This window comes from Pseudonaja textilis, chromosome 4 (assembly GCF_049901715.1).
Source record: "Pseudonaja textilis isolate UNSWEBS1 chromosome 4, rPseTex1.2, whole genome shotgun sequence".
In the NCBI taxonomy this organism is placed as follows: Eukaryota; Metazoa; Chordata; class Lepidosauria; order Squamata; family Elapidae; genus Pseudonaja; species Pseudonaja textilis.
Genome location: NC_141993.1, coordinates 76,527,968 through 76,552,317, shown reverse-complemented (window position 1 = coordinate 76,552,317; position 24,350 = coordinate 76,527,968). Strand labels below are relative to the sequence as shown.

Here is a 24,350-nt window from a genome sequence, read left to right as displayed (position 1 = left end):
GTTTGGCTTCAAGTTCGTGGTCGTGCTGCATCTTCATAGTGGGTGTCGGTTTGCTTCATGTATGGCTCGGAGGGGTTTGAAGTGGGTAGTGATGCAGCTGCAGTGCAGCTTCTGGTCCATGGTCGTGTCTCATCTTCTGAGTGGGTGTGAGTCTGTTTTCTACATGGAAGTGTGGTGGTGGCATCTTGTGTGGCTCTCATGGGTGTGGGTCTGGTGTCATTCTTCATGTTAGGTACTCGTCTGTTCATGAGGGCGGGTTTCCAAATGGCTGGAAGGCGGGAGGTATCATCTCGTTTGTTCATGCTGTGTGGGCGTTTTTCTATCTCTATGGCTTCTCTGATTATTCTGCTGTTGAAGTGTTTGGTTTTGGCGATAGTTCTGGTATTTTTAAAGTCAATTTCATGTCCTGTGGCTTTGAGGTGTTGGACCAGGGAAGAGGTCGTTTCTTCTTTTTTGATTGAGTTCTTATGTTCTTCAATGCGTGCACTTATTCTTCTGTTAGTTTGTCCAATGTATGTGGTAGGGCAGGCAGTGCAGGGGATTTCGTATACTCCTTGGTTTTCTAATTCGATTTTGTCTTTGGGGTTTCTTAGGATGGTGGATATTTTTCTGTTTGTGCAGAATGCTGTTTTAATGTTGTGTTTTTGGAGGATCTTGCTGATTTTGTCTGTAGTGCCTTTTTGTTTTCTTGTTCTCTGTCTTGGATTTTGGTTGGGGTTTCTTTTTGGATTAGGTGAGTAATCTTCTTTCTTTGGAATCCATTGGCTGTAAGTACGTTGGTGAGAGTGTGTAGTTCGGTTTTTTGGTGTTGTTCATTGGCTAAGCATTTTGTTCTGGGGATGAGTGTCTCGGCTACGGAATTGATCTGTGCTGGGTGGTGGTGTGAGAGTGCATGTAGATAGCGGTTTGTATGTGTTTTCTTCTGGTAGATGGTGTGTCCTAGGGAGCCATTGGATCTTTTGTATACCAAGACATCTAGGAAGGGAAGTTGATTGTTGGCTTCTGTTTCCATGGTGAATTGTATTTTGGGGTGTAGGCTGTTGAGGTGTGTGAGGAAGTTGTTCAGTTTTTCTTTCCCGTGTGGCCAGATTATGAAGGTGTCATCTACGTATCTGAGCCAGAGTTTGGGTTTGTGGTCGTATTTTTCTAGAGCTTGTGTTTCAAAGTGTTCCATGTAGAGGTTTGCGATGACAGGTGAGAGGGGTGATCCCATGGGTGCTCCTTCTATTTGTTTGTATTTTTGTCCATTGTAGGTGAAGTAGGTATTGGATAGGCAGTGGTTGGTCAGATCTAGGATGTGCTTAGGGGGGTTGTATTTGTTTTGGATGGCTGTCAAGGCTTCTTTTATTGGCACTTGGGTGAAGAGGGATATGACATCGGAGCTTACTAGTAGGTCGCTGGGTTGTAAGTTTTGTTTCTTTATGATCTCGATGAACTGGAATGAGTTTCTTACGTGTGAGTTGATCACAGCAAGATCACAGCTCACCAACTCAAATCCCCCAGCAACTAAGACTAACCTGAGCACAACCAAGCCCCCACCTGAACAGAACACGCCTCCAACCAATCAGAGCACGGCCAACCCCCCAACCAATCAGAACACAGCCAAACCCCCTACCAATGAGAACACACCCCCACCCAATCAGAACACAGCCAAGCCCCCACCCAATCAAGTCCCACCCCCACTAGCAGTTAAAAGGAAGAAGCAGCTGCAATCTCACATCACTCTGAGAAGCAAAAGCAGAAGACAGAAGCCTGAAGATGATGAATGAGACTTCATCGAAACGTTGCCTAGATACTTCGAATCTTACGCGGGAGAAAACCCGAACAACCAAAGATCCATATATATATATATATATATATATATATATATATATATATATATATATATATATATATATATATATATATGATTTGTCTGTTTTAAATGTATGTCAAATGAATATTTTTTTCTAGAATAAAAAATTAAAAAAAAAATAAAATTGATTTTTTTCCTTTAAAGTAAATTAGTATCAATCTCCTTTTTAAAACACACACACACACACACACACACACACATACACACACACACATTCATGAGTGTCATTCCTTGGGATAGCATCGTTGTAGTGTTCCCGACAGCTTCTAATTATGGAAGCAGTTTGACATTGCCACCTTCTTATGCTTACTCTGTATATTTTGTTTTAACTTCTCGGCCTAGTCAACTACTCAAAAATTTCAGTTACCAAATTTTGCAAAATGGAAATTTAGAGAAAAACAAAGAGTAATTCAAGAATTACATATGAAAAAAAGAGAAGCCCCAGTCTACCCTATCTGAAGCGTGTTCTTAAGTATTTACCCTTGTTTGGGATAAATATTCCAGAATGCATTTGTATCACAAGAAATAGAGTTGACAATCTGTAATATGTAGACTATCAGTCACTCACTGTGGTTGCAGGGGCTAATGGTGCCACCAGTGAAAAGACTCTTTTAATCACTGTGGCCATCCATCTCATAAAGTACATGCATTTGTATTAATTGCAAGGTTTCTCTGCACCCAATACATGACTTGTGGACTGTCAAGGGATCAGGAGTTCAAGCTATTTCTTGTAGATGTTGTCATCATAGAGCGCCAAAGGTCACCCAAGGTCACATATGTGAAGTTGACCTCTCCCAAAATGGGGTCGAGTCTACTTTTGTGAAAAAAAGGAAGGGAAAATAAAACAGCATGTTCCCACCACCATTCCTGGCTAAATTGCATCTTCCTGAACTGCTGACATTTTCTTAGGAAGTGCTGAGTGATTTCAACCATTACTGAAAACAACAACAACAAAGAATAGTGGTTGATGAAGACACTTGATTTGTTCCTTACACAGCTGGGTCGTAAGAATTAAATTGTATATTGGTGAATGTACCTTGTTTATGAATACCATATCATTTATGTAGTACTATCAATTAGGCATTGCACATTAAATAAAATAGGGGCTGACTCCAAAACCTTGGCTGTGACCCTTTCTAAATTGCAACCAAAGTCTATCTTTTTTCACGTGAAAGCAACAAGAATTGATTTGATACATGACACGTTATTGAATTAAATCACAAAGAATCCCACCGACTTTTCATTAATTTCCTTTTGCTTTAATTGAATTTAAATGGAACTGGGTAATGAAGGCTAATTTTTATTAGGGGCCCTCTCTACTTTCTGGTCCCCATCATATCATGGGTGGCAAAACTATAACTTTTGGGCCCAAAGGTTTATGCCTCCCGATCTGGTAGTGTAGTCTATTACCGAGATGCAAATCATCCAAGATCCAGTCTGAATGATTGACCTGGACTGAATTGTCACCTTGAGTCCAAAAAATGGAGTCAATTTGATCAGAACCATTGCTATGAACTGAATTGATTGAATTAGAATATTTATTTGATTTGATACCCAAACAAGGAACTCTTACTACAGAACTGATAAGATGGCATCCTGCCAGTTTGGCATCTAGTCCATTTGGCAATTTGGTTCAAAAGGATAATTCAATTGAGATCATTTGAATTGGAACTTGAGAGAGTCAGAAACAGAGACAGAGAGACAGACAAGACAGAGACCGAGACCTATGATTCATTCTTTCTCCAACTCTCAGACCCAGCCATTCCCTAGATGATCCATTATGATAGAGAAATATTGATTGTGGGTAATTTGGGGTATACAAGTGAGAGTGAAGCTGTGTTAAGCCAGAATGGTTTGTCAATAATAATGCAGTGCATCTCCACACCGAGCAAGATCAAGGGAGGTACTCATACCACTCTATAAAGCCTTAGTAAGACCACACCTAGAATACTGCATCCAGTTTTGATCCTCACAATATAAAAAAGATGTTGAGACTCTAGAAAGAGTGCAGAGAAGAGCAACCAAGATGATTAGGGGGCTGGAGGCTCAAATATATGAAGAACGGTTACAGGAACTGGGCATGGCTAGTCTAGTGAAGAGAAGGACCAGGGGAGACAAGATCGCAGTCTTCCAATATTTGAGGGGTTGTCACAGTGAGGAAGGGGTCAAGTTATTTTCCAAAACACCTGGAGGCCAGGCAAGGAACAGTGGATGGAAACTGAATAAGGAGAGATTTAACCTGGAAATAAGGATAAACTTTCTAACAGTGAGAACAATCAACCAATGGAACAGAAGTTGCCTTCGGAAGTTGTGGGAGCTTCATCACTGGAAGCTTTCAAGGAGAGACTGGACTGCCCTCTGTCAGAAAGGGTGTAGGGTTTCCTGCTTTGGGGGTGGGTGGGTTTGGACTAGATAACCTACAAAGTCCCTTCCAATTCTGTTAATCTGTTAAACTTAGCTGATGATCTTGTAGACCCTGATTTGAAGCATCCTTTGGAACTCTAATGGGAAAAGCATATAGTTTAGTAGAAGACGGCAGGGCTAAGATCCACTGTTTAGCCCCAAAAGGGTGAATAGTTTGTAGGCCAGGCTTCTATCAACAAAGGAATTATGTGGGACAAGTTATAACAGCAGCAATCAATGTCTTTTTTTGAAAAGATTTGGCAATTCTGTGATCAACTCTGTAGAGCAGTGGTCCCCACTTTTCTGGCACCAGGAACCGGTTTTGGAAGAAAAATTGCCTTCCATAGACCAAGGGTGACAGTTTTATGCACAACCTAGATCCCATGTATGTGCTGATGAAACTTTGCATGTTCACCCACCACTTGTACGGGCCAGTTCCTAGAGGGTAAAGAATGGTTGGCACCCCTTCATTTTTTAGAGGCAGTTTATGACTGATATGTAAGATGAGTGATGGGATTCAATTTTTTTTTACTAATGGTTCTGTGGGCATGGCTTGGTGGGCATGGTGTGGCTTGGTGGGCATGGCTTGGTGGGCGTGGGAGGGGAAGGAGACTGCATTCTCTCCCCACCCCACTAACCTGCTTTCCAGCTCCATTCTCCTGTGCAGGGCAACTAAAGAAGATCCAGCCGTTCAGCTGGGACTCGGGAGGCAGAGAATAGATGGGGGCAGGGCCAGTCAGAAATGGTATTTTCCGGTTCTCTGAACTAATCAAAATTTTCATTACCGGTTCTCCAGAACTGGTCAGAACCTGCTGAATACCACCTCTATGTAAAATACCACATATATAATAACTCGCTGCAACCAACTTGCCACGGGACAATTCAGCAAATACAAAAGTTAAATTAATTTCAGTGGAACTGTTGAATGGGCGCAGGTGAGGAAGGAGGAGGACTCGGAATGCCAGAAACTCTTTATTTACAAACCGGATTCAAAAAGCAACCAATGTGGCCAGCACCAGCTTTTTATAGCCGGTGCTGTTCGACACTTCAGCCACTGACGGGGACTCAATCTTCCCTCCAGCGGCTGAGCCAATGAGTGGAGTTGTACATCAGACTCCGCTTTGCATATAATGTAGGCTCATGTCAATGTGGCAGTCACAGGGCAGGGTCTTCCACTAGGTCTGGCAGGGGGCACCTGCTGAGTGTGTTGGCATGTAGATATGTCCTTTCCTGGTCTGTATAGGAAGCTATAGTTCTACGCTGCCAGGAAAACTGTCCATCTTAGCATTCTCGGTGCTGGGTGTCTCCTTTTCCAAAACATCCAGATAGTCTCCGGAGCTTGCTCTGGTCACTGCTGTTGCGTTGATGCTGGTGAGGCTGATTTGCAGCGGCGCGAACCACTCTCTCCCTAGAAGGCTGGATAGATCTTGGTCTACAATTGTCAGTGGTCCCTGAAAATCTCCGTATTCCACGTGGCAGATTTTCTTTTCCCAGGACTGGTATTTTGTTACCTTGGTAGTCCTTTAATATTATTCATTGTGGCTGGAGCTTGCTTTGGCAGATGTTGGGGTTGATCTTCTGGAGGGCCATCCAGAATATCATTGATATGTAAGACCCCGAGTCCACTTCCATCGACCCTAGGGTTCCATCAGTCCTCACTTTGGTAAGAAACTTGTTGGATTCAACCGTGTCTGTGTGTCCCAAGCGGCGTGAGGGTAGCCTCCAATTGTATGGCGGGTTTCTATTTCCCGGCCACCATCTTGTTTTTTGAATTTCATGCCAAATTGCTTCCAACCCTTGTATTGTCTACTCGGGGAGTATGTTCTGCAGCTCAGTTTGTCTGCTGGTTGGCTGGCTTTGCAGGCTTCCGTGACGTGGCCCTTCCTCTTGCATCGCCTGCAGATTGCTTCCTTAAAATGGCAGGTGAACTGAGGATGATTTCCTCTGCAGCTTCTGCAAGGCTTGATTCCCTTGGTGGTTTCAGGTTTGTTGGTTCTTACCCGAGGGACATCTTCCTTCTCACTGTCACTGCTTTTGGAGTTGGATGGGTTACCCGGTGTTCCCCTCGCTGCCTGGGTGATGTGGACCTGGCTGCTGCTCTTGACTTGGGCTGCAGAAGAGTCGGAGGCTTCCGTGGCTTTCGCTTCTTCCAGAGCCTTCTTGAACAAGATGGCTCACGTAAATGTGGCGTCATGCATATTTAACAGGAACTGTGGCCAATAATAATGAAGTTAATCCAGAAATACAAGTTACAATAATTTCAACAAAAATGTGGTCACCCACGTAAGAGAATGAAATGATTAATACAGCCTTGAATTGTCCTGTGGCAAATTATCGTGGGACAAGTTGGCCATGGTGGGTTGTCCTACATCCTTCAGTCAAGCACTCCTCCCAAGCTCCTTTTGTAAATCTGTTTGACACCCGGTCCCCAGGCGCAAAGGAGGGAAGTGGAGCAACATAAAAAAATGACAAGCAGCAATTGGAGTTGCTTCTATGGTATTAAAGTCTTCCTAGACTTAGTCATCATCTTAAATGAAAGACAGGTATGCATGAAATCCCATTAATCTCTGCCCTGGTTCCACTGACAACTTTTGGGAGTGTGGCTGTCAGAAGCCATTGTTCTCCCTGCATTAAATGAAAGTGAAGGAATATGAAAGCATCCGATGCACAATATCTATGTAGGACCAACAAGGATGATGACAATGATGGAATTCAGTATTTTTCTGGAGTTCGCATTGGCTGACACTGCAGCCTTAATATGACCCACTGAATTTTAGAGGAGGCATTCCAAGTTAAATGTTTAAAAAATACTTCCTAATAGGAAGAATTTGATTATGGAACAGAGGCTGGACACCCCTCTATCAAGGTGACTTAATATGGAGTTCCAGACAAGAGAAGTGAAGAGAGGACTTTGGTTCAGAGAGGACTGGCCTGAAGATGGCTTCCGCCATCTAGGAGACCCTGTGTGCTTTGTCGGCTCCTGAGCCATTCAGGCTCTGATTTATAAATTACATAGTAGGCAAAACCCTTGGAGCAGGAGAAGGAAAGCGCCTCTTTTTAAAACTGCGCCCTCCTGAAGTGACCTATCTTTTGTCTCCAGCGTTCCTGATTGTGGCCGCTAGGAGGCAGTGCAGGACAATCAGTTGGCATTTCGGAAAAGGGAAACTCCGTATGAGTGTGTGGGTGTTGTGTAAGTGTGTGTGTGTGTTCCGTTGCAGGTTTTCACAAAGCAGTTTCATTCCCACAGTCTAAGGGAGGATCTTCTCTAACTCCCTGGAAAAATGCAAGGCCGTTCACGATGAATAAAAAACAGTTTGCGAACGTTATTTTTCTGATGTCTGCTTTAGCTAAGGTGATTGTCTCTGGGCTGCCAAAATCCGCTCGGCCACTAGATGGCGAAAGAGAGTTTTCATTGCCCGCGTTGCTCGCCCAGCTTTTGACCCCCCTGGTAGGGCATAGCCAGCCTGTTGCGAGTTTCTTCTCATCTGGGTGCTAGGATCAACACTTTTTATGCCCGCGCGGTGGGCACCAGATCCAGACTGGCTTCTGGATTCCACCAAGGTCCACCAAGTTTGAGGAAGCAAAATCTAAGCTTGTTCTAAGGAAAGTATGAAAAGCACACCTGGTTTGGCAGGAAAACCCGAAGGATTCTCTGAATGGGGAGCAGACGCTGCAAGTGAGCCCCCGCGCAATTTCTCCAGAATAATTTATGTTGGGGGGGGGGAATCTTTTGCTCAGTGATTTGCCATAAATCCTTTGAGATAAAGGTTGGGGAAGCAACGCTGCTTTATTTTTCAGAAAATTCCCTTTGACGGTTAAAAAAATACACACAAGCACAGCAAGGCGAGAGTTTGAAGCCTGTCCACTTGCGCCCCATCCATAGAGCTGTGCCATCCGGCTTCCTTTTCTCCTCTCGCTTTTTCCGAATCTTACGTGCTTCCGAGCTTGGCTTCTTTTCTTAGGCATCATTCAGATTTTTATTTTTTTAAAAAGCCAGCTCTGAAGAGGTGGGTGGTTAGCAATGGCTGTTTTCTTACCAGTGATTTATGGCAGTAGCTTCTTACAGCGCCATCCAACCATTTCTGTATTGAGATGTCAGTATTGAAGGCGGACTTTAGATCTCTTTCTCTCTGTGTGTGTGTGTCTCTCCCCTCCATCTCTCTCCCCCTCCCTCTTTGTGTGTGTGTGTTGTGCAGGTGGTGTGTGTGTGTGTGTGTGTGTGTAGGGGGGACTTGCAGCAAATATGCTACAAAGATGCCTTTCTAGCATCGGTTTTTTTCTTTCTTGTTGGGTCTCTCTCATACTGTTTTCCATCTTATCCTGGATGGAGGAAAGAAAGAGGTTTCAATCCTCCTCTTGTGTGTGTATGTGTGTGTGTGTGTAAATAGTATTTTACCTCTTTTTTCTGACGCCATCAGAATAAAGGCAGCCTACTCTGCTAGACTTTGCCACCCATTTCCCACAATGGGAGGGAGGGAAGGAGAGAGAGAGAGAGGGAGGAAGGAAGGAAGGGGGAGAAAGCCTTGGAAATGGCTTGGGAGGTGAAAAGCACAGCTGGACAGTTGTGTGAAAAGTGATTCTCCTTGAGCCATAAGAAAGGGCATCCTCACCTTTGCTGATCTGATCTGGAGACCCTGCGTTGTCAGGGCCAAGGGCCCCTTACGAGGGGCCAGTCAAGGAAAGCGATTGGTGGAGGTTGCTAGTATTGTGGCTTCACCTCCCTCAGCATCACCTGTCAGCAGGAAAACTACCATCTGCTGAAGATGGCAGGTGGGCTTGGGCAAGGGGCTTTGGGGGGGGCATCTTTCAAGAGATTTACAGGCTTTGAGATGGGGCAGGGAGGAAGCCATCAATCATGAATATGCTCAGTGGTCCCAATGCTGTGTGAGAGAAGTGGGAAACTATGGCCCTCTTATGACTTGTGGACTTCAACTCCCAGAATTCCTGAGCCGGCCATGAAATCCACAGGTCAAAAAAGGCCACAGTTCCCCACCTTCTGCTATAAGATAACAAGAGTGCTGGCCAATAGTCCAGCAGCTCTGTCTTGGTGCTCAGCATTATCCACAAGGGCCACAGAGTCATTCCCCCCCAAATTCTAGACGCCATGTTAAAGCTCTGGAAATAGAAGAAAACCTGATAAGGTGGCAGAGCCAGCCACACATGGTTCTATTTCTAGGTTTAAATAGTGCTAGCCTGGTTTGATAAACACAGGTCTACCGTAATTTCCAAAGAGAGCTAAACCTATGGAGCCTCAAGAAGAGTGGGCCACTGCTGTGGAAAGGCGCTGTAAAGCATTACACTGAGTTGAAGTCTGCCACAGCTCAAACTATAAAACTGAGGCAGTTAAACAGCCTGAGCTATTTGAGGATGAGATGACAGCTCATGGCATACACACACACACACACACACACACAAATACAGTAATAACTAGATCAGGGATCTCTAAACTTGGCAACTTTAAGACTGGTGGACTTCAACTCCCAGAATTCTCCTGGCTGGAGAATTCTGGGAGTTGAAGTCCACCAGTCTTAAAGTTGCCAAGTTCGAAGACTTCTGAACTTAGAGCATAACTGTGTAGCAAAAAGGGGGATAAGAGGATGCACCCCAAAGATGCCGGATATTACATCACTTCAGCATGTGCAGGTGAGAAGATGCTCGAAATCCCTCTCCTTAGAAATAGCCTTTAGGGCCAATTTCTCTAAAGCACTAAGGCAGTGCTGTTGTTTTTAAAAAAATACTTGGCCACTTTAAACCCTGTGGACTTCAACTCCCAGAATTCCCCCAGTCAGCACGACTGGTTGGGGAATTCTGGGAGCTGAAGTCCACAGGGCTTAAAAAGTTGCCAAGTTTGAGAAAAAAATAAAATAAATAAGAACACCTCCCTAAGGACAAGCTAAGCTCAAAATATGGGATCCTGGAAAATAATGCAAGATAAACTCTATTCTCTCTTCCCGCCCCTCTAAGGAAGCAAGCGCTGCCTGATGGGAAGCCACACTGTGTGTGATGGGTCTTGTAATCCAACTCACCAGATGGCTGCCAGCTGATGGAAGAAAAGTATCCATTTTGGTGTGTGTGTGTGAACGCCCTTCTCCGAGTGCAGCTTTTGCTACCTGCTCTACGAGGTTAAAGGAGGGGAGAGGGGGGGCTCCTTGCTAAAGGGGAGGATGGAGGGAGGGAATTGAAGTCCTCTTTTCTCCCCCCCCCCCATGGGATTGAAGTGTGCTTTTTTAAAAAAAAGGGAGCTTCTCCTTAATGCAGGGAGGAGGAAGGCAACCACAGGGTTTTTAGCAACCCGGCGTGACCCCCGCACCCCCACCGTCCGTTCCTCGCCCTTCTGCAGCCCAACGAGTCTCCACTCCAACCCGCTGGGCGAGAATGAAACCCCCTTCGGGGCCAGCGGAGACCGCGGGTGGGCAGCGCAACGCCCCGGTTCTTCGATCGATGCTTTCGAGAATAAGAGCCCCCCTCCGCTCCCTCCCTCCGGCGGCGGCGGCGGCGGCGGCGGCGCTTCCTGCGCAAGCGCGCTTAAGGTTGCCTCTGTTAAGCCACGGGGGTTTTTAAGCCGACCCTCTCCGCGCGTTTATTTTGCGCTTTGCAGGCTCGGTTAGCATTACCTTTCAAGTCTCCCCTCTCGTTTTTTTTTTTTAAAGATTGGAGCCTGAAAACACCCGCTGCAACCGTTTCGCGTGGCCAGTTTGGGAGCGGGAGGGAGGGGAAAAAAAGCAGGATTTCCTATACCAGGGGTCTCCAACCCTTGGCAACGTTAAGCCTGGAAGTCCCTCCAGCCTTCAAGTTGCCAAGGTTGGAGACCCCCTGTCCTATCCTATAGGACTCGGCTCCAACCCTACAGAAGCTGCTCCTTATAATTGTAGTTAGAGCCCGTCTTAAGGTCGACTCTTTCTAGGAACTCGGGGCTTGGTGAGTTAAATAAGTGCTTTTCTCCTTTGCCAACGTGACGCTCTCCGGACGGGTTGGACTGCCAGTTCCCACGGGTGTCCGTCCAGGCGTCGCGAGTGGGTAGTTCCCCGCCCTTCAGAAAGGGCGCCTGGTTGAGGGAAGGCTCCCATTTCGAGGCTTAGTCAAACTGAACCGGCGCGCGCGTGTTTTCTCCTCCCTTCCCCTGCGCTTTCTCCCGCCCCTTCCTCGTGCATTTGTAAAGTAGCCCCCATCGAGAAATGATAAATACCCCTGTTGATCACTTGATTGATTACCTCTTGGAAAGGTCACGAAAGCTCGGAGTAATTTCCTTTTGCCCGAGGCTTCCTTTCCCACTTTGACTTCTGAGCGCGACAGTTCCAAGTGTACCGGCGATGGGAGGAGGAGGAGGGGAGCTTCGCTTTGATTTTAACCCCTAAGTAGCCCCCGGAGGAGGAGGAGGAGGAAGAGGAGGGGAGTCGAAGGAGAGGAAAGGTAGGGTAGGGCAAGGCTGGGTAGAGAAGAAAAAAAAAACATAGCGTGAGGCGAATAAATTCGAAGAAACTCAGTCAACAGTGGCCCGGGACAGACAGAGACCCCGCCAAGATTAATGGAGCCTCCCCTCCCATTAATGAATGGGGATACCTCCACCAAGATAGCTCACCGCCACCAATGGCAGCGGATCTTGTAAAGAGGGGAAAAAAAGAAGCTGGCCTCTTGGGAGAAGATAAAGGATTGTTTTTTAAAAAAATTGCTTTTTTAAATATAAAATCTCACCTCTGTTCTGGGAAGAAGTATGGGATTGGGGAGAGGAGGAGGTGGGGCTAAGTGTTGTCTGGGTGTCTCTTTCTCTCTCTCTCTTTCTCTCTCTCTCTCTCTCTCCTGTGGTCTTAAACATTCAACTGTAAGCAACCAGACGCGCTATTAATTTACCCAGTCCTACCCAGGGTCCTGAACCCAATTAATTTCTAATAATTATAGCCCAAGGGGACTTGGGGGAGCGTTACTTCCCACCCCAGCTGCCTCTCCCCGCTTTTCCGAGCTGCGCCACTTTCACGCCCCCCCACCCTTCGCCAGGTCAGGGGGTCATCATAAAAGACTGTCTTTGGAAAACGATCTGGAGAACTCATCCCCAGAAAAAAAAAGGGGGGGGGGGAGAGGCGCGGGGGATTGGTTTTAAGACCAATTAGTCCCACCGCGGAGTTCTTGGGAATTCTCCTCCTCCTTAGTAATACCAATAATTAATAATTTCCAGTCGGATTGAACAACAACAACAAATTCGTATCCGCTTTGGTCGGGGCCAGTTCAAGAGTTTTAATTTCTTGATAGCGAAACCTGACATCCAGCGCTGCTGCCTCTTGGTAAACAATAATTGCCCGACAATGATTGAATTAATCTTCCTGCGTTTGGTAGCCAAGAGAACCCACTATAAGCGACGGGGCTGACTCACGCTCACTAGAGTTCACTGCACAAAGACAATGGCGCAACAAATCCCGCGATCAAGGAGGCGAGAGAGCGGCCAGGGGTGGGGGTGTTGGGATGCGAAGCATCTCTCTCTCTCTCTCTCTCTCTCTTTCTCTCTTTCTCTCTCTCTTCTCTTTCTCTTTCTCTCTCTCTCTCTTTCTCTCTCTCTCTCTTTTTCTTTTCTCTCTCTCTCTCTCTCTTTCTCTCTCTCTTCTCTCTTTCTCTCTCTCTCTTTCTCTTTCTCTCTTTCTTTTTCTCGCTTTCTCTCTCTTTCTCTCTTTCTCTTTCTTTCTCTTTCTTCTCTCTCTCTCTCTTCTCTCTCTCTCTCTCTTTCTCTCTTTCTCTTTTCTTTCTCTTCTCTCTTTCTCTTTCTGTCTCTTTCTCTCCCTCTCTTCCCCTCTGGTTTTCTTTCCAAAAGAGCTGCAGCCTTCTTCAAAAGCTGCATGGTGGGGGAAAAGTGTGTTTGTGGTGGAGGAACAGAAACACACGACTTTATGCCTTATCTTCTTTGCCCCTCCTCTGTCCCCAGATCAATTGTCAAAATCTTAAGCCAGGGGTCTCCAAACTTGGCAACTTTTAAGACTTGTGGACTTCAGCTCCCAGAATTCTCCTGGCTGGAGAATTCTGGGAGTTGAAGTCCACAAGTCTTAAAGTTGTCAACTTTGGGGATCTCTGTCCTAAGCAGCCTATGGAGTTCCAAGCCAGGGGTCGTAAGGAGTCCTCTTCCCCTCCCTCCACCCCCCCAGATCGGCCTTAGCGACTTTGGGCTGCGTTTGGCTCTGGGAAAGCTCTCTTCATTGTATTGATGCTGGCTCAGCGGGCAGGCGCGAAAAGAAGGTGCAACCAGCAGACAGAAAACGATACAAAAGGGGCCTGCAGGAGAAAGAATGCTGCGGCTCTTCCTTGTCGTGGAGGACGCCGAGCGAACGTGTGAACCGGGCTTCCAAACAGGCAGCTTGGCCGATGCATTAGGGAGTTGGGTGAGAGGAAAGCCGGCTTCGATCCTTCTTCGTTCGCCCGGGATAGCGGCCCGGCAACTGGCGGACTGAGTGACCGACGCTGGCGCTGAGTGAATGGACAGAGGGAGGGTGGGAAGGAGAGACGAGGCACGCAGGTGAACCGGCGCCTCAATACTTGGCGCCCCCACCTGGAAAGCCGCTTCCTTCCTTCTCCAGGTCGCAGCCTCCTGCCTCTCCTGGCGATGAAAACTGCCCCAGGCCGGCCTGTTCCTCTTGAGGTGGCGACGGAGGAGGTCTGGGCTGAAGAAATCCGGAGGATGAGCAGGTAGCAGCCTAGAATGAGGATTTGATTGGTTTCTGGACAGCATTTGTCCGAACTGGAGTAAGCTGCAAAGCTAAGCAAGGTCGGAAGAGAATCTACTTAACTGTTGGATGGGAGACCATGAGAAAATCCCAGAGTGCTGGAGACTAGAAAAAAGAAAGGCTATATAACTTTTTGTTGATAAGAAAACCATATTAACGTCTTCATCTGGAGTTGAATTTAATTGCAACAATGTTTTGTTTTCTCCATGTTTTGTTTATATATTATTATTTCCACCACCTGCAAGGCCTACCATGAACTCACAGAATCACTGAAAGCCTCTGTTATGCACTGGGTGATTAGAAGAACTAGGCAGGTGTTTAGCTGTGTTTGGCATGTTGTATGAAAGCAGCCATGATGGGTCTGTAACCTAAAGTCAATGTGCAGCTAATGTAGTTTATTCCATAATAGCAACAGCACTTAAGACTTCTATACCACTTCACAGTGCTTTACAGCCCCCTCTAAGCAGTTTACGGAGTCAGCATATGGCCCCCAACAATCTGGGTCCTCATTTTACCCACCTCGGAAGAATGAGACAACCTTGAGTAGGTGACAATCAAATTGCTGGCAACTTGTGGAATCAGCAGTAGTACTGCAGTACTGCATTCTAACCACTGTCACCATGGTTACTCTTAAGGAATCCGTGGCTCGCTCATTGTGTGAATACAGCCACTAACTGTCAGCCTCAGTTTTCCCTTCTGTAAAATTGGATGCCTTAATGACATTAAGCAGGAGGGTTGAGAAGTTTAAGGGGCAAAGCAGAAGGTCAAAATGAAGCAGGGCTGAGACTGACTGTCCCACCAACACATTTGAAGAAAAAGAGTGAGACTACGGAAATCTGTGATCCACCCAACCACAATTTGCACACATGTGTAACCAGTGATATATAAACAAAAGACAATTTGGAGATGGGTTCTGTTTTTTTTATAAGTCCATCCATCATATTAACTGGGTTACGATTCTGTGTTTCTCCCCTCTTCTCTGGGATAGCAGGTGTGGTACATTGGGTTTACACACCCTACGGACTCCTAACATACTTGGTTTCCTCTTTCCTGGTGAATAAACTCGGCTGTGGCTTGATTAACAAACCATGGTTGAAGACTTCATAGTTTTGGGTGCCTTTACTCCTGTTTCAGCGGAATCCCTTTCTGGATAAACCTGGTAACGACCCTGCCGTCCTCTGCTTCGGAGTAGGGGGGCTTTCTAAGGAGAGCGTAGAGAAGGCGACTGCATAATCGTCTGAATGGGAAAACAATAAACCTGGCCAACCCTCGCCTAGTTTACAGACAAAGCGTAAGAAGGAGGCAGTCAGACTAGCGCCAAAGGCAAGCGAACAAGAATTGCTTAAAAACGCTGTATTTATACAATGTGTTGGTCCAAGTCAGGAGAAGGCTAAAGATGCAATATTAAAAGAATATTAGCAAAGCCAGTTGAATGCCATGGGTATAAATTGGGCTGGGACCGAACTCTCCTTTACTCAAGAGGTACTCAAGACATTTACTCATACTCCGTGGCTTTCGGTCGGTCATTCTGCCTTGCAAATATCTCGAGTCGGATCATATTTGCGGGGCATTGCAATTCTATAGTTTTGCTTGGCCCTTCCTAATTTTGGGTTTCGGTTTCAGGAACCCTGTGCAAATCCTTTAGGTTGAAGCCGCTCACGGTGAGGTCAGGGAGAGATGGAGATAACGATTTACATTTATCTCCCGCTTTTCCTCCAAAGCTTAAGCAGCCAGGGGACATTTGTTTCACTTTCCTCACCCCGCCCTCAATGTGAGGTCTTTGCACTATACAGTTAAACATGGGGTGGGTGTCCCTGGTTCTCATCTTGGCCACCTGATCGCTATTCCCGATTGAGGGGCGTTCACACAGAGCCTCAAGCTATGATGTCTAAACCGTGTCTTGTTGCATATGAGCCCCGATTGGATTTACATAACAGGGCAGGCCCGTAAGTTTCAGTTTACAAGCGTCAGCGCTTCGGTTTGCGCGTCCCTAAACCTAAAAACCCAGTCAAGCAACCCCTTAGCCCCACGTGTGAACTCTCGTTAAGATCTCATTTAGCGTCTGGAGCTCTCCACCGGGCCTCCCCGCTGTGGCCAGGGAATACTTGGTGAGCTGCTCGCCCGCAAGGCCCAAGGATCGCCGGGAGAGAAGTCTTCGCTGGCCTGCAAAGAGGCCGAGGCAAGAGGGATGGCAGCCCGAGACGTCTGACCAACAGCAAGGAAACGGAGAGGCCCGCAGGTGCGGCCGGAGCGAAAGAAACGAGACCGTTCGCTCCAGCGCGCTCCTTTCCTACTGTGCCTTTAAGAGTTACGCATCGCCCCCGCCCGAGCCTTCCCTTCGTCTGAAGGGGAAGAAAAAGAGCCACTCTTCACCTGTTGGATTTCTCCACCTTCCCCCGGGGCTCTCAAGGGCGCGGGAACCTGGCTGGAGAGGGCGGGGGGGCTTATAAAAGAAGGCCTACTCCAATGGAGTAGACAGGCGGCTGCAAGCAGCAGTAATTGTGCACCTGGCTATCTAGGAAGGAAGGAAGGCTGTCTCCGGCGGGTCCCCCTTTCCGCCGTGGGGGTCCGTGTATCCCCATCTCGCCCCCTCACCTTTTAACCGCGGGGAACACTTCAGCTGCAATTCTTCCTTTCTTGTTAATCACCCCCACCCCCTACCCCACGCACTTCTGCCCAGACTTCTCTGGGCTACATTTGATTTACTTATTTCATATAATATATCTCCCTTGTCTTTAATAACCTGGCTTGTTCTGGGACTCGAGGCGGGTGGGTAAATACCACGAGGTGTGCATTCACACATCCGATGCCCTCTCGGGAATAGGCCTTTCTTCCTAAAATACTCGAGTTTGAGGTTTCCCTCAGACCTTCTCGCGGAGCAAGCTAATTTCTGGGAGCGGATTCTTTAGCAAAAGGGACTCTTCTGTCCCGATCCGTCAGAGTGCGGATCTCCCCCTCCTACCCCCCAGAACTAAGGCAGGTTCACCTGGAGAAACGCATTGAAGACGAGAACCGTTTACAGGTAGACTGCTGCTGCACATGTGGGTTTCATTCAGCTGGCATACTTAAAAAGCCCTCAATTGACCCGTGACACACTAAACTTAACTTCATTTCGGTCAAACACGATCTTTTCTTCTCTCGCCAGATTTTCCCCTCTCTTGAACACATACCGGGAATCGGGTATATGCGTTTTCCCTCGAAAGGAAAACGTCCGGGAAGGTCTCTAGGAGAAGCTGGCGTGTGCTCAACTTGGAGAAAGGAAGATGTGGTGTGTGTGGTGTTTAATCCCTCTTCACACGTTCCCTTTTCGAGATCGGAAGCGGATCGCTGCCTGTTGCATATTCAACGTCGCCTCGAAATTGAAATACCTTTACCCCTTTAAAACCCCTGTTTTCGTAGGTATCTTTTTCAAAGGGTATTCTTCCCAGAAAGTGCCTCCCTCCTCCCACTTCTGGTCTCTGCTGTTTTATTGTCCGATTAGAAACATGTTTGTTCCGAAACAAATTCCATCAGTCCCAATGGGGCCGTGTCTGGAATAGCTATGGCTACTCTACAAACCGTTTGCTCCCGGGGTTGTGAGTGGTTGCCTTGCGATACGATCTCCCCGGTTATCTCAAAATGCGGTGGGGATGGCTGCGGTTTTACGCACGCCTACAACTGCAGCGGACTGTGACCGCTGTAATTGTGTGTAGGATCGGGCGCATTCTCTTCTTAGAATTAGGCAGCGGCCATGAAGTGCTGAAAGAGAGAGAGAGAGAGAGAATTTGAAATGCCAAACCATAGCGGCTTCCTTGAACGCACCAGCTCAACCCTCGGGTCTCAAAGCCCATAATTTTATTTTATGGTATCTAGCAGAATTTTGCAACAGATATTAATGGGCACATAAATAGTGTCGAGGAGGTATTGACCAAAGCTATTTAGTACAAAGACATTGTTCCGGAGGAAAATTAAAAATAAAAAGAAAGAAACCCATTCTTGTAGCTCGAGTTGATTAGTACCTCTAACAGGGGGCCCGATTCTTAAAAGCCAGATCCGGGCTTCCAGTAAATGCTCAGCTATCGACAGGTTTATTCGCGTGACTGAAATAATTCGGATTTCTTAAGATCATCAATTCAGTTACATCTGAAGGAAGAGGAGAGAAGCGAGCCCAGCCGAAGGGATTCCCCCTCCCCGCAAGACTTGCCCAATTCTCTCAAATCATACATATATGACGTCGAAGCAAATCCCGTTGACTCGAATAAATGGGCATTTTGGGGAGCTGCGAATTGACTGGGTTGGCGTCGTTGTTCAAGTCTTGTCCGATCTTGCTTCCAAACTTACCGATGGGAAACCTTTCACTAGGAATTCAGAGAGCTACTCCCGAGTAAAGGCATAGCCGATTGACATATAAAGGCCAGATCCCATATATGTTTACTAGAGAGGAAGCCCTACGGAAATCAAGATTTACTTTGTAACCAGGCTGGGTGCTAAAAGCTTTCGGTCTCTACCGGGTTGTTTGTTGGTGAACAGCTTTCTTTCGTGATGGGTGCGAGCATTAAATAATAAAAATCCAATCAATGTTTAAATGCACCAATCTCTATGGGGGTGGGTTTCTCCGAGTTGCTGCTTCAAAGTAAGCTTACTCGGGAGAAAATCCTGCCCTTCTAACTTCTTAAATAGAGGTGGAGAGGGCTACAAGAAGCTGAGGGGGGGAATCATCTCCTACTTCTTTGAGCAGCGGGGGCCGTTTCCCCCTGGAACCGCGATAGAAAGTCGCGCGCTTTACTTTCGAGTAAACAGAAGGTTAGGATGGGGGGGAGGGGGCGCCCAGATGCTGAACCCCAGAAATGCAGCCTTCCTTCCGCCTTAAGAGACAGGGCCAGAGGGCAGCTGTGTCTCCTCTCGAGTAAAGGAGCGGCCGATGGATCCTACGCCTGAAAACGGAGCAGAAGAACTTTCGAGCAACTGCTTAAGCTAAACCGGGAGGGCCAACATCGGGGGTACGGGGAGGCCCCGAGGGACAGGCAGACCCAAGGCATAAGATTTATTGCCCCCCCTTTCCCAACTCGAGGTGGAAAAAAAAAGGTGATTTTGCTGTCTTCCAAAGCGGGCCGTCCTCCCTCCGGGAGATCCCCTTCTTTTTCAATGCCCCCCTCCCGCCCTTCCCCATCTGTGGGGCGCTGGAGGGGGGGAGGAGAGAGAGAAATCGCCGCACCAGCTGCCCCCGGAGGAAACGCGGGGTACCGTCCATTGGAAGCGCGGGGCTGCCGTCTCCCTCCGTGGGCAGCTGCGGAGCTTAGCTAAAGGCAGGCGGACGGGCGGGCGGACGGGCCGGCCGGGGAACGAGAGCTGAGCGTTTGCTTCCGAGTAAACGTGCCAGGACAGGAGCGCGGCGGAATTCCCTCGAGTGGGGAAGGGCGTGGCGTGGAATTAATTGGGGTGGGTGGGTGGAGAAGCGTCCACCATCCTTCGCTATGCCAGGGTTTTACGCGGGGCGCGTAGTCCCGGGGTAAATCCGCGCATCCCTGCCCGTCCGATCCTTTTAGTTTCCTCTCACTTTTTGTTTTTAAAGGATCTCCCCGGGAGGAGAAAGAGAGAGAAGCGGGCTCTCCTGCGCTCCGCGGACCAGATTCCCCACATCCCCAAAGTGAAAGATCTCTCCAAACTTTTTTCCCTTTTCTTTTGGCAGTGGCGACCGGGAGATGTTGAAGGGGGGAGGGGGGACTTGAGCCGAGAGGGGAAAGGGGGGGAGAGAGAGAGAGAGAGAAGCCGCCCGTGCGCATGTGCGAAGGTGTCCAAACTGACAATGCTGGAGAGATAGCGAGCTCTGGGTTGAGAGAAAGAGAGTCTGGGTGAGAAAGAGAGAGAGGGAGGGAGAGAGAAAGACAAGAGAGGGGGGGGGAGGAAACACAAATAAAAGGAGGGAAAAGAGAGGGGACAAAAAAGCCCGAGCACTGGTTTCCCCCCCTCCCAGAACTCTCTTCCCCCCAACACCATCCAAGCAGCGTCCGCAGGACTTGGCACCCATGCGATCCAAAGGCAGAGCCAGAAAGCTGGCCACAAGTAGGTGTCCGCGCTCTTTCGCTTGCTGCCCCCCCCCCTTCTCTGCCACGAGGCTTTCAGGCGGCCGAAGCGCCTGGGGTTGGGGTGTGGCGGGGGGGAAGGAGAAAACGCCGGGGGGGGGGCGGGGAGTTTCCCCGCTGGGACCGGAGGAGGGAACCCCCCCACCCTCAAAGCCCCGCGCCAGACCCTTGCCCTGCCCTGCCTTCCAGGCGGCTCCCCTGCCGGGCTTCTGCTGCGCCTGTTGCTCATCCACTCGCGGCCGCGCAGTCGAGAGGGCGCTGGCGTGGGGCGGCGGCGGCGTGGGGGGCGTGGGAGGGGGGTGGAGAAGAAGGACAGAAAAGTCGCGGAGCGGTTCTTGGGATTTTCTCTTCCAAGCGGCGGTTTGCAAAGCCGAAGGGAAAGTTCCCGGCTCGGCTGGGCTTTCTTTTGCCTTGCGCCCGGCGCTGTTTGTTTGTATGTCTGCCGGGGTGACGGCGGCGGGGAGGGGGGTGGGGAGGAGAGGCTCGCTGGTGAACTTCAGACCGAGGCGGGCGAAAGAGTTGAGCAAAAGTTCAGTGCCGGAGAGCCGCCGCTAGTTGCTCGGCCGGGCTCAGAGGGAGGAGCGGGGCGGGGGGAGAGAAAGGAGAGGCTTGCAGCGGCGCGGCGCGCCTGCAGTGGGCGCTATCGGCCCTTTGAAGAAGAAGGGTTAAAAAAAAAAGAGAAGAACGCGCGGGGCCGACGGGGGTTGGAAGGGAAGGCGGGCTGAGGTTGCCAGGGGAGAGAGTGGCGGCGGCGACGGCGACCTGCAGGAGGGAACGGACCCCCCTCCCTCTCGATTTGCTGGGGCCGGTTGATGGGGAGGGCCGGGGGAGGGGGGAGGAAGAGAGCCGGCGGGGGCGCCGAAGGACCAGAGAGAAACGCGCTTTTCTTCTTCTTCTTCCTTGTTTTTTTTTTTTTTGCATGCCGCGAAGTCCCGGCGGCGGGAAATCCCGTAGGAACTCAGGGCCACCCTCCGCCGCAGGTTTTCCTCCTTAGGGCCGGTCAGTTTCAGGCCTGCAAAAGGAAAAAGAGAGAGAGAGAGAAAAGGCGAGAGACCAGCCGGTTCAGGGCTCCGCGCGGGTTGAGTGGCCTTCTTTGTTCAAAGCGCCCAGAACTCCCACCAACCGACCTCTCCCTCCTTTAAAAATTGGGCGCCCTCCCTCTTCTCTCCCCCCCTCCCCCCAAAATCGACACACACATTCTCCGTGCCTTGCAATGCTTGGCCTGGCGTGGACGGCGGGCCCGTGCAAAACAAGCCCGACGTCGGCTTTCCCTTGCCGCGTTTGCAACGCTGCTAACGGGTCTCTGCCCCCTCTCCCTCCCTCCCTCCGTAAACTCCTCTCTTAAATCTGTTTTCTTGCAGAAAGAAAGCAGACAGTCGCCGTGGAAAAGGCTTGAAGGGTGGGAAGCCGCAGACGCTGCGAATATCCTCTTCGCCTCACTTTAAAAAAACAACCCAAAAACCAGGTTCACCTTTATTGAACCCGGAGAGAGTGAGAAACTTTCTCAAGGTTTTGCCTTCGCTTGTTGCTTTTCCGCGTCTTCTCGATCGTGGGCTAAGTTGACTTGTTCTATGGTGGCCAAAGGGTGGCCTGGCTCGCTTTGACTGCTCTAGGAGCCTCGTTTTTCTTTGGCGCTATTTACAAATAAAAAAGAACCGCAAAAGGCTCCAGGAGGCCGGCCGTGGATGCTGGTCAACTTCCCCCCCCCGCCCCTTCCCGTTAGCTCCTTGGGCCGAACCGGGTCTGTGGGAAAAGTAGAAGCGCGGGGCGCAGCTGTTGAAAAGCTGCCAAGAGACCGACTCGCAACGTCGGTCGTGTCAGTTTCAAGCGTGCTTGGCTTGTGGGGGGGGTTGGTCGCAAGTCGGAGTGGGCCTGTCATAGCGTTCAGTTCAGATCCTACCGCAGCGTGCGTGTTTGTATGTTGAGTGTGTGTGCGCGCGCGCGCGTGGCTTTCCCAGAGTTTACACCAATTCTTCGAAGGAGATTTCCTTGGGTTCCCCCTGAAACCTTTTCGTGTGAAACCTGCTTTCGAGCTGCGCTCCTGGTACTTTTCTTCGCTGAATGTTGAGCGGGGTTGACTTTCTTAGCACGGCGTACCTTTATTTCAGGGGTTCTCTCTCTTTATTCTCGGATGGATGGCTTTTAAAAACCTTCAAGGTCTAAGAAAAGCAACAAAAAAGAACGGGTTTTCAAGGCTTCTTTTACGAAGGGCAGGCTGTTACCCTGTTCGATCACCCAAGTCGGTTCTTAAATGTGTTTGGATCTCGTCAGCGATCCAGACTTTTTCAATTGCTGGAAGTTTTAAAAAACAAAATACGGGAGGGGAAAAGGGGCCTGCAGAGAAAATTGTGGCATAGCTTGCGTGACATGTTTTTTAAATGCACGATTATTTGCTTGTTTAGGCGAAAAATGGGGGAGGGGAGAGGAAGGAGGGAGAGAAGAGGAAAGCATAGGGTCTCATTGGATTACTGTCTAATTTTCTGTGAAACGGGCCATCCTCTTCCTCCTCGCCTGCCTTTGATTAGCTTCTTTCTTTCTTTCTTTCTTTCTTTCTTTCTTTCTTTCTTTCTTTCTTTCTTTCTTTCTTTCTTTCTTTCTTTCTTTCTTTCTTTCTTTCTTTCTTTCTTTCTTTCTTTCTTTCCTTTTCTTTCTTCTTTCCTTCTTTCTTTCTTCCTTCTTTCTTCTTTCTTTCTTTCTTTCCCCCCTAAAGCAGATGTACCTAGTCAATACAATTTGAAAACAGGCCCGTTATTCATTAAAGAAAACGAAAGGAAAAGAAAAAGCGAGTGACAGATGCGTCGCTTGCAAGCTTGCAAGGTTTCTGTCCAGAGGTGAATTTCGGTAGCAAAACCTCCGGGCTTTGATTCTTCGCGCCCCTCCAGCCGTGTCCCTGTCCGCTGCTGGGCTTGGCCATAGGGATAATCTTTGCACCAGTCCTTGGCCCGTCTTAAGCGACGCAAACAGTAGTAAAAGAGACCTTTCTTAGGGAGTCGCCCGATCCCTTCCGTGCGAAGCTGGGAACGAAACCTCCAAAGTGGCACAGTTAAATATCGCACTTATTTTCAAACGTTTTCTTCGGTCCCTGACGATTGTTTAGGATTAAATTGCGAAGGGTTAAAACGAGAAAATAATAATAAAATAACGGTATTTCCTTTTAAAATTGGTAGTGGGTGGGTTTCTTCCTCGCCCGTGAAATTTGCTAACCGGTGTGTTACTGTGTCTCCATGAGTCTAATTTGAGTAATAAATACAAAGGAAGGAAATTCGATTGATTTCGCCTCCAAAGGTGCCTTTTATTTTGGGCCCCTTTCTTCACGAGCGAACACCGAAACGGGCCCTAAAAACGGGGGTCTGCCCCGCGGCTATAAAGAAAGGACTCCGGATACAGCGCAGACCGGGCACTTTTTTGTGTGTGTGTGTGGGGGGGGACACTCCAAGCGGAGCCGATCTGATTTGAACGGCAGCCGCACTGATCGCAGGGGGCACGCGCGGGTCCCTGGTTTGGTTTGGTTTTGCTTTGCGAAACAAAGTGAACGCGAGGAAGCAAAAACTTTGGGTTCGCTCAGTTTGGCAACCCAAACCCTGAAGGCCTCCTGACTCCAGTCCAAGGCTTTGCCTCGGAGGTTTTATAGTGGCCCGTGGTCGCGATCCAAGAAAACGGGAGCGCGTTTTAAGGACGAGCCACCCGGGGAGAGAAAAAGCCCCCCCTTTTAAAAATTCCTCCGTCCTTCCTCGGCGCGAGGGGTCTTTTTATACGCTCAAGCAAATAAAGACTTTGGATTTCTGCCGACTGCAAGGTGCATCCTCGCGCCACCCTTCTTCCAAGACCAAAGCCCGCGCGCTGAGGGGGTGAAGGGCGGGGACAAAGGGGTCCCGGGCATTTCGACGGGAGAGTCCATTAAAGCGCCCGCGAAACCCCCTCGCCTGGAAATCAATAGAATGCGGTTGGAGGGTTTGGGTGTCGGCTAAATTTCTCTTCGGTTGGGCCTGAGGGTTCCTCCCCCCCCCCCCCACACACACTTCCAAGGAAAGGTGGCAAGTCTTTAGCGCTCTGGCTAGGATAGAGGCAACAATTCCGGTAGCTGATAGAAGCTTCCAAGTATAAGAGCGAGTGGGATTTGTTTTACACTTTTATCAGTATATAGTATATCATTTTATCTCCCCCTCCATCCCTCCTCCGAGCTCCGAAAACTAATAAAAGACCTCTTAAAAACCAGGAGCTTGGCCTAAGTCGCGGTGGATCCAGCCTTTCCAAATATTTGACAAAGTAAACTAACACTTCCCCAAGTTTCAACAGGCTCGTCCGGCGCCTTTCACAGGTTTCTGCGGG

The 24,350-nt window shown here is 48.7% G+C and overlaps 1 protein-coding gene across 6 annotated transcripts in view; it reads left to right on the top strand.

Annotated features, from left to right (window-relative positions):
- Window positions 1-19,859: 19,859 nt before the first annotated feature.
- MECOM (MDS1 and EVI1 complex locus) overlaps window positions 19,860-24,350 on the top strand; it is a 534,866-nt gene continuing 530,375 nt past the window's right edge. For 4 of the 6 annotated variants that reach the window (XM_087933422.1, XM_087933420.1, XM_087933421.1 and 1 more), the window contains exon 1: window positions 19,860-20,001. In XM_087933422.1, the coding sequence (XP_087789548.1) occupies window positions 19,965-20,001 (37 nt within the window). In that variant the 5' untranslated portion in view covers window positions 19,860-19,964. The remainder of the gene's footprint in view (window positions 20,002-24,350) is intronic. The other 2 variants (XM_026705801.2, XM_087933428.1) reach the window with 1 other exon arrangement.